Source organism: Acanthisitta chloris, unplaced genomic scaffold, assembly GCF_000695815.1.
Source record: "Acanthisitta chloris isolate BGI_N310 unplaced genomic scaffold, ASM69581v1 scaffold8830, whole genome shotgun sequence".
Classification (NCBI taxonomy): domain Eukaryota; kingdom Metazoa; phylum Chordata; class Aves; order Passeriformes; family Acanthisittidae; genus Acanthisitta; species Acanthisitta chloris.
The window spans coordinates 10,617-25,518 of NW_008653290.1; the positions used below are offsets into that span (position 1 = coordinate 10,617).

At 38.6% G+C, this 14,902-nt stretch overlaps 1 protein-coding gene across 7 annotated transcripts in view; it reads right to left on the minus strand.

Annotated features, from left to right (window-relative positions):
- Window positions 1-3,392: 3,392 nt before the first annotated feature.
- ATP2B1 (ATPase, Ca++ transporting, plasma membrane 1) overlaps window positions 3,393-14,902 on the minus strand; it is a 32,772-nt gene continuing 21,262 nt past the window's right edge. For 3 of the 7 annotated variants that reach the window (XM_009080328.1, XM_009080323.1, XM_009080315.1), the window contains 6 exons: window positions 14,266-14,457; window positions 13,855-14,068; window positions 13,526-13,737; window positions 11,574-11,681; window positions 9,480-9,662; window positions 3,393-4,850 (listed from right to left, as the gene is read on the minus strand). In XM_009080328.1, the coding sequence (XP_009078576.1) occupies window positions 4,539-4,850; window positions 9,480-9,662; window positions 11,574-11,681; window positions 13,526-13,737; window positions 13,855-14,068; window positions 14,266-14,457 (1,221 nt within the window). In that variant the 3' untranslated portion in view covers window positions 3,393-4,538. Of the gene's footprint in view, window positions 4,851-8,863; window positions 9,157-9,479; window positions 9,663-11,573; window positions 11,682-13,525; window positions 13,738-13,854; window positions 14,069-14,265; window positions 14,458-14,902 lie in introns of those variants that run through there. The other 4 variants (XM_009080358.1, XM_009080343.1, XM_009080336.1 and 1 more) reach the window with 2 other exon arrangements.

Here is a 14,902-nt window from a genome sequence, read left to right on the forward strand (position 1 = left end):
ATAGTGTTCAAAATATACTGTGTATTTCCCCACATATATCAGCCAAATAGAGGCTTACCTTCAGGAGATCTCAAGACTACCTTAGGTCATAACTGAAGAGGCTTTGTACCTACAGCCATCAGAGCAACCAACTTGTGGAAGATGGAGAACATCAAGTTAATCCTGTGTTTGCAGAACTGAAATTGTTAAAGACAACAAATGTATCTGCTAGGGTTTATTGGCAAAGAAGCTTTTGAATTTTCATTGTACCTTGAATTAGAAGTTTTAAGAGGCTTTTCATACAAGGCATTTGCACCGCACATTCTGATTGTCTACAAGAGAGCAATTCTCTACAAGCTTTAAAACAGGAAAAGCCAGTATTCACTTTGTGCCTCAGCAGTTGTCATAGAGTAACACCAAGACTGTCTTCGCCAAGGAGGCAGCCAGACAGTTTTCTGTATGATCATACTTACAGTCTTCCAGCATACTTCAGGTTCATACCCTGTAAGAGAGGCAGCCTAGAAAAGCAGATGTTCAGAATACTGTTAGATGCTGCTAGTTTTGCAAATGACTCTAAGGGATACAGAATGCATACTTGCATTTCAGTGAGCAACTGCTGCTTCAGATTTGGATTGACACTTGTCATACACCAGAATTTGAGATGCCAGGTGATGTTCCAGTATTCCAGAATGTACACTTCCACCAAAAGCTGTTAATTCCCAGAAATACTCCTGCTAATTATTTTTTTCAAGATTAAATTCCCACTGTCTTTCAGTAAAGGCAGCCAAGGAACTCTTTTCAGCCTAGTAATTGTAGATTTCGTAGAAAAAAACTAGATGTCAGGTGCACATAAGTAGTCAAGTCACTATCTAGTGAGCTATATTTTACATGCTGTCTTCTTTCAGGTGTCTTAAGCCCATCCCACAGTTTTCTAAGCAAATCCTCATCTTTGAGCATAAAGGACAAGTAGCACCTTGTAGGAGGCTTCTGGGTAAGTCCATCACCTTGATGGACGCTGCCATCTCTTGAGAAAGGCGGTAAGGCATTTCTGTATATAGTTCATGGGAGAAGCAGGAACAGCTCTAAGGCTCCTTATTTTGGCCCACAATTTTTCGTGACATGGCCCTGAATAAGCAGGCCAAATTAGTCTTGAGATAAGTTGGTGCTGGACCCTCCCTGCTGGCCAGGCTCATCCAACAAAGTTACAGTACTTCAGGAGGGCTGGAAATCTGTAAGATCAGAAGATACACACTGCAGGGGGAGAGGGTGGAGGTGGAAAAAAAGCAGGAGCTCTTTAGAACCAAGTATTTGCATCAGAAAAGCACTATGGACAGTAAGACATTCTACTTTAATTTACATGATGCTTAATGTGATCTGGATTGTTCTAGAGCTCTGCAGAGGCTGGAACTACTAGCAGTAGAAACTGAATTTACTAGGCCTTTGGTATACCTTCCCAATACAGTCAGCCATACACAAGTTATCCTTCCATGAATATTACATTTCCTTGCTTACTTTAAATTGTATTGGAAAACTTCCTGTTACTCTAAGAAAGTCTGAATGTGTTAGTTAATATTTCTGGCTGCTTATATTGCTAAGGAGCCTTGCATTTACCCACTGGTTTGGCATTAAGGCATTAGTTTCCATTGTTCTCTTCAGACTACTCCATGATGCAGCATTTTCCTCTTCCTGTTAAGACCAATACAGAAAAAATGAGTCCTCTTCAATTATAATTTTTGCTCCTCCTTCAAAGCCTAACATTTATCTCATACACAAGTGTAGTACACATCCTACCCAAGAAACTGAAATTTTAAGCCACTTCAAACAGCAGTCAGTCTAGAATTGAGATGATGTTCAAAGTTACTGTTGCTTGATCACGTACACCATATTTACTGTGACTTCTTGAAAGTGAATGAGTTTAAGGTTGTAGCAAGAGCTATTTTATAGAACTGGCATGCATTTCAGGATTAAATCAGTACTGTACTGACATTCAAGAACTTCAGTCCCCATACAGACTGAGATGAACAGCACTTTTATTTATTTCAGTTACAAGAAGAAAGACAAGTAAACCTTACAACCAGAAAGGCAATGAAGGCCTCATGAGCTTAGTGAAAACCATTTCATAATCTAGGCAACATGTTATGATTTCTTGAGATCACAAAGAAAGCATACCCTCACCCCCCCCCTTAAAACAACTTTTCCTTATTTCTGTAAGGAAATTTCCTGTAAGAACAGCACACTGATGTCAACAGAATCAAGAGGGATCACTGATGTACAAAGCCTACATTCACCCTCCCACCCCCCTCAAAAGGCTTAAGTGTAGATTTTATTCCAAAAAAGGTAACATGCAGTCATGATCACAGCTAGAAGAGAGGGAAAAATTAAAATGTTTTCAAATGAAGTCAAATTATTACTTGTTAATGAAGCTAAATGAAGATACTTTTTCACATGGCAGTGTACTTCATGGATAAAGAAAATCCTCCTCATTTTAAGCGAATGCTTATCCGACTTTTGTAGCAGAGAGAAAACAGCTTACATAAAATCCAATCCCCCTACTAAAAAAAAGTGCTAGAAACATGTGGGAGAAATTACTATACAAAGTGTCAAGTGCAACCCCCGCCCCTTGCCTAGAATTCAGTGTATTTACTGAAGTACAATAGAAAAGACTGAATTCAGGAGTGGTTGACAGTGGGATACAGTGCTACAGGTTGAACATCAGCCAGTAAAGGACAAACCCAAGCATGCATGTATCCCACCACAAGGCAGATACGCTTGAGATTCCCAACCTGCTCATTTCCACAATTTGCTCTGTTATTATCTCCTTCCTTATTACCAACCCCTTTAAAAATATCCAAAATTCTGGATTATTTGACAAAAAATTCACTTGCTATTTTAAAGAATACAGAGCTGGAAAAATAAAAGTTTACAACTTATCTCTTCTGTTGCTCTTCTAAGCAGTATTGGACCTAGAAAACATGAGGAAGTACCAGATCAAGTACTGTTCCATCATCCTTTGCTGTTTGAATGATACAGTTGATGCAGACCATAACTTCTTCAGTCAATCTCTAGCCGGTCAGTTTTGGTGCATTTCACCTGCACTGTATGCCAGTTCTGTTTCCCCTCACTTAAATGGTCAGGGATACATTACACAGTACTCACAGTAAGTCTTGGAATTGCAGGCAGACCTATACATTCCCAAGGAGTATCCTTTTGGCTCAGTGAAGACTTTTGAGTACCTTAGCTTACATTCATTCTGAAGGCAGCCACCATGATTCCATTTACCCAAAGTACTACTTGGAGTGGGGCTGTTACCATCTTGAAATTACAGTTTAAAGTTAACCAGTAACACAAAAGAGTACTTTTCCATGTTTCCAGTGAAGGAGCTGAGAAAAAAAAAATCTGTAAGAAACCATTGCTGCAATTTTATTTTAACAAAAGGGCAGATTTATTCATGTTTACAAACAAGTTTCAAAAACAAAAAGGAGAACATGTATGCTACCCACTAACAACCTTTCAAAATGCCAACAGCCCTCATGCTGCATGAAGGATTCTATAGATTAGAAAAAAATCACAGTTCCACTCACAGTTCACCAAGACAGCACTAAACTAACATGTTTAGACAAAAACAAAGGACTAAGATTCTGATGTATTTTGATTTAATCCATTTTGCCCATAACAGAAATATTTCAAGCAAGTTCCATCACATATTGATGTCCTGCATTAAACAATCCTACTAAGTTCTGAACAAAAGTTATTCAGTAAGTTTCTCAAAATTTTTAAAAATTAAACAGTTGTTTCAAAACCATTAAGTAGTAAATGTATTTAAGAAACTAATTAGGACAGAGGCCATAACTTCATTAGAACACCACTGCTCATGTTTTTACAAAGCATTAGTGTTATCTATTTGGCTATTAGTAGTAGCAATTTATCTACAATATTTAACAAGGTAAATTGCAGGCAAAATTTAGTACAGTTTCAATAGAAACACCCTTTTCCTGAAAATACAGCAGTATTTGAAGGACTAGTTTTTTTTGTTTGGTTTTTTGTTTGTTTGTTTTTTTTCTTCTCTGCATCATTTATAAGGAAGCTTCCCATCTATGAACAGGAACAAAAAAGTATCTACAAACCTTGTAAACAGATCTGTATCATTTATAAACATAAATAATCCAAATTATTAACAGCCAACAGCAGAAATTAAAGTATCAATTCAATGATCCAGGGCCTCCTTGCCCTTCCCAGCCTTCCCCTCAGAAAAGGATCATGATAAACTAAAGCTCTGCTAACACACTGTTCAGGACCATTCTTAAGTACAACAGATGATCCACAGGTCACTTATGCCAAGTTACTGTTTATCTGTCAGAGTTCATTATTACTCCCACCCCCAGAAAAGCACCCTCCAGTCTGGCAGAAAGCTTTTTTTAAAAAAATAAATCTACATTCGTACAAGTGTATCTTCTGTTGAAGTCCAAGACAAGAATATCATCTTGTCCATCATAATGTGTGAAGAGACCCAGTTTCAATTTCTTTACAATGCAGCTAGTGTGTTAACATTCAGCTTACAATCAGAGTGATGTTTCCAAACTATGTAGCGGGCTCCCTGGGGATGAAGAGGTAGCAGACTTGTTCATGTCTGTTGTAAGGTGAATTCCACTGTCAACCGCATTGTTATTTTTATTGGGAGAGGGTGGGGGAGTAGAGTTGCGTTTTGTTGGAGCATCATCTTCAGCATCAGTATCATCAATAAGGGGAATATGAGGCTCGGAGTCTTCTATTCTAAACTCAGGATGCGTCATAAAATTGTGAATTGAACTTCGTGTCTCAGGTTTCTCTAGCCCCTCGTACAAGGAGCTACGAAATGCATTCACCACTCGGATCTGCAAACAAAGAAAAAAGGTTGTTAAAATGCTGCAAATATACTGGTCATGGCATGGTTCTCATGAGTTTGAATCCACAAACAGCTAGACATGAGTGAATCGAATTTGTATGATGCAGTGGAACTTGCAATAAACTGTAAAAAATGAAGAGCATTTCAGTAGAGCACTGCCAGTCTACACAATAGGAATAAAAATTGTGAAAAGTACTGCAAAAAGGTGAAGGGCTCTAAAAATTCAGACGTGGCACTAGAACTGTTCAATGACTTAACATGGGCTAAGCATTTTTCAGAAGTAAGGCCAACAATTATTTACTTATCCACAAATTAAATACATCTCAGTGAGAGTCTTATTGAAAGCTTGGGGGAGGTGGGAGGAAGGGAAGGAGGGGAGAGGCTGAAAACAAGTTAGGGGATAAAAGGGTTACTAAATTCTCATGCTAGGAGTTAGGATGCCAACTGACTATGAAAAAGCCAAGCAAGTGTAAGCCAATGTCACAATGACCGAACATTTACGAAGAGTCATGCAAAAAAAGGATACCACTGTAACAGCTGTAAATATTCGAGTATATACCCATTTACCACACTAGAGAAAATTCCTTAGTCAACAGTGCTTTTGAAACTCAAGACCAGAACTAGGAAATGGAATACTGTATTGTACAGTTAAGTAGCCAGGATAGGTTGTAACATTGAAGAGACTACTTAAATAGCACCGAGTATGAGAAAAGTAGGGTGATCAGCCTTTGCTCGAGTGATCAATTTACACTGAATTCATGGACAAAATTCCCAGGCTGAGTATTGCTTCACGTCTTTTTGATGTTTAACTAAGCTTTCTGATTTGAAAAATACAAGATTACAGAATTCAGAAATAAACCTGTCATAATTTAATTAGATAAAGTACAGCTACATTTTTCAAGTTGTGCATGTCCAGGTTGACTTGAACTTCAGCTTTCCAAATTGCAATTTGAATGATGAAAGCAGCTGCCTGCACCCCCCCTTTTCTCCCATGCCCCACATTTCCCTGAGCAACTACTGGAATTCAGGATTCCTTTTCAAACTGATAAAACAAGTAATGTGAGACAGCAGTCAGTGACTCCTTTGTCCAACACTTTCGTCAAGATACAGTTTTCCCCTTCTGTTAACTCCCTATTCGGTTCTCAGCATTCCTACCCTGAGCAAGTCTCCAGCAAAGCAGTGTTAAATAGTAAGCAGCAAAGCAACTCTGTAGCAAACAAGAACTTACTGTTACAAACAGCAAGTCAATGTTAAAGCTTATTTTAGCACATCCATTATGACTTGTTTCAAGCTGAAAAATACGTTATTACTAATGCTTCCGTAGAGTTCCTTGATAGCAAAAATAAAGTGACTCCCAGGTGATGGAATGAAGCTGGAAGATCAAGCAGATCAAGAGCATAGACTTCAAAACAGCTAAGATACACCAGAGAACCTCACTGTAAACCGAGGACTCCCCAAAAGCATCCCACAGAATCACTGCACATGATAATGTCTTAGGTGCTGACTGTGTTTTCTGACATCTAGAAATAGTGTCATTTTGCCACCTCTGCCTCCTCAGAGCACTTGCACTCAACAGCTATCATGCCCCCATTTTTGTACAACAGGTACCTGCTGAGCCCAACCAACCACGGAGGCAGTGAAAGAGGGCATGGGGGGGATGACACTGGGATGGGGCACGCACGCAAGGGAAAGGGCATAACTATCAATAAAGGAAGGAGAGGGAATAGCATAAATGTGCTAGAAAAATCAAAGATTGCAAGAGTAGCCAATACTTTACTGCTAATCACATGAAAAAACTGAGCACGCTGTGAAGGAGTTGGCACGTCACATGAGGTTTAAACAAGCCCAGCCAGCTGCATAAACTGTCTTGGCAGTTACCAGGAAAATTAGCTGTGACCATGCCAGACTGAAAATTTGCAATGCCTTTATTTGACGTGTTGCATCCCGCTGTGCCATTTATGTGGCAAAATGAAATATGAATGTCTCATAGGAATGTTTTTTCATTGCTTACAGATGGGAAGTTAGAACATCAGCAGTGATGGAAAACAATTTTTGGCTTAACACAACAGCTGTAATTATCATGGGAATATAAGCATACCCACAATAAAGCCTTGATTCTCATGCAGAATGCATACTGCACAAGTGGACTAGACACACCAGCAACCCCAGGACCCTGAAGGAGTCCAGCCACAAAGGCAAAAATCAAACTATTAGCATTTTAACCTATACTTAAAAAGGGACAATCTAGTGTTCTGAGGGCTTTATTTTCAACTACTCGAGATAATTAGACTAGAGGGATAACTATAAATAAATTGCATAAGTGAGGAGCAAACAAGACAATTTGTTAAGTGTAATTCATACTGTCATCAGGCCTTCCTCATATTAGTACCAGAATAGCAAGGAATGCAGCAAGCACTCCAAATCCTCCCAACCAGATGTCTGCTTCAGAGCTGCAACCTTACTTCATAGGAACAGCTGAACTATTTTCCAACAAACAGTTCCAAAAGAGAGACATAATGAAAAAACACATCTGCTTCCCATTAATACATATAAGTTATCAAAAGTTGTTCTTCTGGAGGGTGTAGCAGAACACTGTACTACTTAGTGATGATAAAAAACTAGTTCTCTGCTATGATAGCTCTGTATCTGCATTGGTCATTTGATGCAATGAGATGCTGCAGTGCCCATTAGATTCTGCTCAAATAGCAGCATGGCATGACATTGCTCTCTAGGGAATTCTGAATGTCTAATTAATGTTCTGGAGTGTAGTTAGGGATACAGGTTACTAATTAGCATTTTAACTAGGAGATGCAATCCTGTGCATCCTTACTGTTAAATCTACTTTTCATTTTGTGTTCTGAGGCATCCGAATTTGTGAGCTCAGCTTCTCAGTACTACTGCAAGGTAGGGAAATACCTGTCTGACCAATGGAGAACAAATACAGAGGTTAATACTTGTGCAGGCTCACACATGAATTCTGGCCAAGGCCAAAAAATAAATTAGAAAAAACTAAAAAAAATAAATCTGAAGAGACCATTTCACTTAAGACAGCTCCTGAAATTAAGGATCTTCATCCATCTGGTAATCTGAAAGTTTAAGCGGGGAGGGGAAGGGGGAGTCAAAGCCCTTTCAGAGTTATTTTTAAAAAAAGCAATTACTTAACCAGTCTCTAGGAAGTTAGAGAAGGAAGTTAAACATGTAATATATAATTAAGGTAGAAAACTCTTTTAGCAAAGATATTGGCTATCAGTACTCCACTACCAGTGTTATGCATCTTCAGGCTCCAGAGTTTAGACCTACATCCAAGAGTAATTAAATCTCTAGCCTCTACAGAGAAGAAGGCTGAAACTGAAATGGCACTTAGAGCACAATATAGAGAGGGCAGAATTATGGTGAGACAAACTTCTCTTTCACTGATGGCTTATGAACTGCTGCCAGAAGAACCTAGAGAGGAAAAAAAGCCCTTCAGATTTGAATGCAAGTTTCACCATTTAATGTTTAAACCTTTTTTTCCTTTTTATATTAGCTAATTACATATTTCTTCTGATTTTTACGCATTTTAGAAGCTTTGTTTCACCACCTGAATCCCAATGTTGAAAAGGTTCTTACTCAGTAAATAAGGTCCAACGAAAGCAGAAATTCATAAAGTTCCTCACAGGCTACAAAGAAAATGCATTTAGTGCTCCATGTTCTAACTACATTCATATTTTTAACATACCATTTGCTTCCAAATCAGCTTGATTAATTAAGTAATGTCTGTGCTGCAGTGCAAGAGATCTATTTTTGCTGACCTGGGTCCATGATTATACAGCTAATTCACATATTCAATGTAAGTCACCCTAAGAGGCATATACTCGAAAATTTACAACAGTTTTCCCTTTTGATCTTAAAAACCCCTCTGTACTCAAATGGATGAAGGCACAGGATGTGCAGGCTCACAGCTTTCGCATTAAAGTCTTTTGTTGAAACTGTTCCACCTGTTCTCAGCCCTCTAAGAAAAAAAAGTCTTGAGGACTCCACTTTGTGGAAGAGCTCTATAAAAGCCTGAACGATGATTTTAAGTACTAAGGAGAAAATGAGAAACGTTAGGTACGTGAATTAGGAAATGTTAATTTCATGCACTTTAGGAACACACACTCACACCCCACAGTAGTAGAAGCAGTAGTAGAGGAAAACACTACATGTGTAGGGGTAGAAATATTTGTTACATCATGGTGCTGGCTGGCGATGGAGGGTTGCCGCCTTAGAGCCCCCTGAATGGTACTTCCACTCTGGAAAGCATTCACTACATCCATCTGCAAGGAATCAGAGATTGTGACAGCTTGCTCAGCAAGAGAGAGAGAGAACAAGAGAAAGGACCATCCCATCTATAACACACAAAAAAGTAAAGAAAAAAAGGCACTTTTTAAAACAGAGCAGATACACAGGCAAGAGTTGCATTTAAAGCTGAAGAAAACAGAGGACCCTGAGGGATTACACATCCATCCACACCCTCTTTGGACAGTCTCAGTCACCAGTCACACCAGTTAGAACTGCCACCTTAGTCAAAGGGCTGGAGGAGATGGAGAGACTTCCCTCTAACACCCACTGTGTCCTCCTACCTTTTTCAAGACTATACCTGAGTTTGTATCCTGTTTAGGCCCCTAAACCACAAGATCTGACCACGACGCAATTCTCTCTCAGCGTGATCAATTTCCTCTACATCTTCTGCTAGTTCTTCTTCAGGAATCTCTTCCTTTTGTGTTCCATGACCAGCTTCTTTAAGGAATTTCAGACGGCTGGTTGGAATTGTTGAAATCAACTAACAGCGAACGAAAGATATGAATCAGGATTTTTGCTTAACACAATATCCTGCATGCAATTAGCAAAGTTGAAAACACAAATTATGTAAACAGAATGAATGCATCAATATAGAGCAATCACTCCAGCTGAATAGATGCAAAGCTGTGAATATCCTTACCACCTCGACTGAGTGTGAACTGAGGTGTGAAATTAAATTTGGACTACAAAACAACCTTGCAGGGACGAAGAATTCCATGTAAGCATTACTTGACTATGCCAGGAAGGAGCAGTACTGAAGCTACAAAAGCTCTTAATTCTGTAGACTGTAGATGTACCTAGAGCTTTCAGACCTCGATCAGTTTGATAAGCATGATGTGTTACCTCAAGAGACAGCTCTATCACTTAAAGTAGCCAGTTAATTCCAAAACGCAGAACAGACATGCATTCATTTGTGACAAGGATGATATCGATCCATTTGCAATGCAAGTGATGTTTCCAAATTGTATGTATCCCAAACTGTTGCTTTGCTACTTGGCATATAGTAGTTTATGTATCTTCAGCTAAACAAAAGCTCTATGGGGCTGTTCCAGCTTTCCTTTTCATCCCCACCTTCAGGGCTATTCTGGTGAACTATGTAGTGAAAGAGTCATCTTTTGATATGTCCCATCTAGCAGACTCAGATCAATTCCAAGACTGCTCTCCTTGATCATCACAAACCTAGAAGACCATTTCCACAGCTGCAGAAGAAAGAGACTGCTCCAAAAGCAAGATAAACAGCCCTTTATGCTGAAAATGCTGCTATGATGAATGCTCTCAGATCACAAGTCTTATTTCTATTATTCTCAAAAAGTCAGAAGCTCTTTGACTTTAATGAGACACTAGAGTAGCATAAACTGCTGCAGGAAAGCTTTGCCCTTGAACGACACTTTGGGTCAAAGGTATTTCAAGCAGTCTCAATTCTCTTCTAGGCTGCTTTTAAACCTCAGAGTGACTCTATTTGATTTTTTTAAATAATTAATTTTCCAGAGAACTTTATTAAATAGCTTGCTCACTTCTAGAATATATGTCTACATACAAATGTATTTACAACTAAAATTCACCCTACCAATTTTATGGTGAAACATGAAGTGTCTTTTACATAACGGAAGGAAACAAACTGTAATGGAAAACTCTTCATGTGGCATGAAAAGTTTAGACAACTATGTCATTAAATAATGGAAAACTCTGTAGCTCTAAAGTTTCACGTAAATAAGCTTGCTGCTTACAAGCACTGTTGTGCATGCAAAAGTAATGAAACCCTGGGGGGAAGGGGAAAATAAAAGTCAAAATGCAACAGCTTAATAGGTAGGAGGACTTTTCAATTATATCACAATTATGTAAGTGAAGACGAAAGAGAAAGTTGGTTTGAGTTTTTCTGCAATTCTTTCACTCCAGGGTATTTTTAAATCAAGAAAATACTAGCAAGTTTAACAATTCTAATTTTTCAAGAAAACCATTCAACACCAAGTCAAATACATTTCAACATTATAGTGTTCTTTGCATCTGTGTTCTCGCAAAACTTTCTGGTAATCATCCATACCTGGAAGTGCTGGTTTTGACCCATCAGGACCAGCACAATCTGGCTAAGGACATAATTTCATATTTAAAAGCTTAACTACAGCTGCTTCTAGTTACAAGCTGCTAAACATAAACCAGCCATAGCAACTAGTTACGAAATGTAACCAACTGACCAAGTCAAAATAAGGACTACTCAATTAAGAACTTTGTAACTACTGAACTAGTCAATTTTAATCAGTATTTACCATTAATCTCCATGTAGCCATAGAGCCCACTTGAAAGATTTGAATGCTAAAGACAGTGTGTTTCTCTTTTCCATGTAAAGTACATTAACGCGAGTAGATAATTGGCATTTTGAAAAACATTAATTTACCTGGCCCCAGAGCAGTGTTCCCATGCCAAGGAAAATGGACCACAGCCACTGTTCAATCGAGAGTTCTGAGCAACTGAAAGGCTTCCCACCAAACTGCACAATAACTATCTGTGAAGAGCAACAGCATTAAACATGTATCAGTGACCGATAGAAAACTCCCCAATGTTTCAGGATCACTACAGACAACTCTGCATTAGAACGCAGGACTTCCCATCTTAATAAGCATACTCTCTTCCACTGTATCAGCAGTTTGAGCAAGTTTCCAAACCTAAGTCATCTTCTTGTGCTTTTCAGAATTTCAAGAACTACCCATTTATTCTTCAAATGTCACACTCACAGAGACCTGTTGGCTCCTTCATTTTGCTTGCAGGTTTTTTTAACCTTCATTTCACAATTCCAGCATATATTCTCTGCTACAAATTTACAGTGATTATTTCTCTTGTGAACTCCCAGCTCGGAACTAAGTTGATTAATAAAGTTGTATTAACAGAAGTCAAAGATCCATAAGACATGAAATATTTCAGGATTAATTCAACAGGATATTGTTATGTACCCCACCAGTGTTAAATGTCAGACTTTAAATCAACAGTGTGACATCTATGTAAGTCTTGGGGGGAAGGGAAAAAAAAATGAGCTCCTACTGACTTACTGATTACAGCAAGCTGTACGGGCCCTAATGAGCAAGGTATCCCTCTGCATAGGAATTATATGCATGAAAGTCTGCCCTGGAGAATCAACAATTCAAAGTAGCAGGGCAGGCAGAAAAGGAGACAGTACTGACCATTAAGTAGGACACCTGACAGCTGAAAAGCCAAAGCCTATCTTCTTTTATTGACATAGAATAAAACAATGAGACAACAACTCAGGAGCTGGGAAGGCAATCAGTCCACCAAGTTTATAAAAGGAACACAGTTGCAGTCAGGAGTAATTTCTAAACGTTTGAGTTGTTGCACAGCAACAGCTATTTTGCTGCATATGCAACCCTAAAAATAAGAATAGCTTCTGAAGTAGTATCATCAAAAAACCCCTAAACCTAAGAGAGTAAGTGCCCTGGCTTTACATGAAGCCGTGGTTCATACATTTGCAGTGCTTGAACTGCTATGAATTCCATCAACTTCATGGAATTCCAAGTCTAAGGAGAAGCTTAACATGCAGGTTATGAAGCCTGAAACAACTTAATTCAAAATGAAAAAGAGTTCTGAAAAAAAGGAGTAAACTGACTTGTTATTTCTTCTGATTAATTAAAGGCCATTTAGAAGGTGAAACTACTTAAATTCAATATTGACTTTGTGTTTCTCAACACCAGCGTGTTAACCTAATCAATTTAAGACAATTTCATTGCATTTGTTAGGATATACTGAGTTAACTAGCTTTTGTGGATCCCCCTAGACACACCAACAGAAGGACCCTGGACATCAGGTTTTTTCCACCCCAAAAAGCACCTCTACAGGTAACTAAAATATATACCACTACATATAATGGATTTCTGCATCAGGAAGATAAAAACTGATACTTACGTTTCTAAAGCTTATTGATGTCCTAATCTCATTAAGAAGATATAAGAAGTTGTACCTGTTACATAATTATTTAAATGAAATCTTATTCAGATGCACAGGCAAATACTATAAGGAAGATTTGGAGGCAGGGGATGAATAGGCAGATGACACAAACAAGTCCTTCACATTTTGCCAGGAGACAAGAACACTAAGACCAAATTGAAAGACTAGAAAATTCAAAAGGTAAATACAAGCACTTCTTCATTCCAGTTTTACAAATTCCAAAGAGTTCTTCCCTGAAAACACCATCAAGCAGCACTTAGACCTTGTTTGACACGGAAGGGTTTTCACGTTGCAGAAGTTAAATTCCTGGCACTAGTTGACTGACAATTCCAAGGCAAGCAAGTACATCAGTGTACTAAACATTTTCCCCCCACCCTCCAAGAATTTACTTACCTGCACAATAAATGTCCCCAGAACAATAGAACAGAAGATGGCGTTGTTAAAGATTCCTTCAAACACGTTTCTTTCACCATGAATTTTTCGGGCATTAATTTCATTAAAAAGCTGCATCATTACAAATGTGTTAAATACTAAAGTATAATGCTCTGAAGGAGGAGCATGCAGAGGTGCATTTCTTCCACTATCGATATCAAAAATTTTCTCACCTGTGTATAAAAGACATTTATCAGCAGCTTAATTAGCATCTTTTACACACACTACAACAAAAAACTAGTTTTAAAATCACATCTCTACAACTCTGTACAAAGTCTCAGTATTCTTACCAGCAAACAGGAGTGTGAAGACCACTACGAGCTGGTAGAATGCATGACCCAAAATGTTCTTCATCATTGTACGTGAAATCAAAGGTTTGTTTCTACCATAAGGCTTTCGCAACAGAAGAGCTTCAGTGGGTGGTTCTGTTGCCAGGGCAAGAGAAGCTAATGTGTCCATTATGAGATTTACCCACAGCATCTGCACAGCTTTAAGTGGAGAATCCTATAAAGATAGATACATAAACCCTCCAATAGAAGTGAACAAATTGCAGCTATAAAGGCATCTGTCCTACAACATTGGCATGTTCTGAAGAGCATCATATTCTCTGGACTATTTAACTGCAAGTTTCAATTCAAGAGTTAATCAATCATGACATTTTCAACCTTTATTAGCTGAAACAATCCACCACTGGTACCTACTTGTGTTATGCATGCTCCTGTAAAAGCAACAATTACTGCTACTACATTGACAGTAAGCTGGAACTGAAGAAACTTGGAGATGCTGTCATAGACATTTCGTCCCCACATAACTGCTTTAACAATACTTGTGAAGTTGTCGTCTGTAAGGATAATATCAGAGGCTTCTTTAGCTACGTCTGTTCCAGCAATACCCTGGTAGAAAAAGAAAAACACCATGAAATACAACAGGATGCACTCATTTATGTGATAAAAGCTATTATTATGTCCTTGGTCAGCACTCACTTTGATAAACCATGTCTGAAGGACTTCTTTAATGTAAGTACCTAAAAGCCTACTGAGCCAAGGGGTGCTTGCAAGTTCCACTCAAGTATGAGAGAATGTAAACAAGCAAACAAAAGAAGTAATGCTGTCTTTAAAATGAAGACCTTAACAGATATCCCCAAGTTGACGATAAAGACAAACTAAGTTCCCCCAAAGAAATGTTACTGAACCCTGTGCAAGCTGAAGGCCACCAGATGGTGCAATGCTACAGTTCAGGCCCTGCCCTAACCAGTTTGCAGTATGGATTCCAGCAGCAGGCAACAGCATGTGCTTAGAACACAGTAGAATGAGACACATTACCAAAAACCTTCTGCAG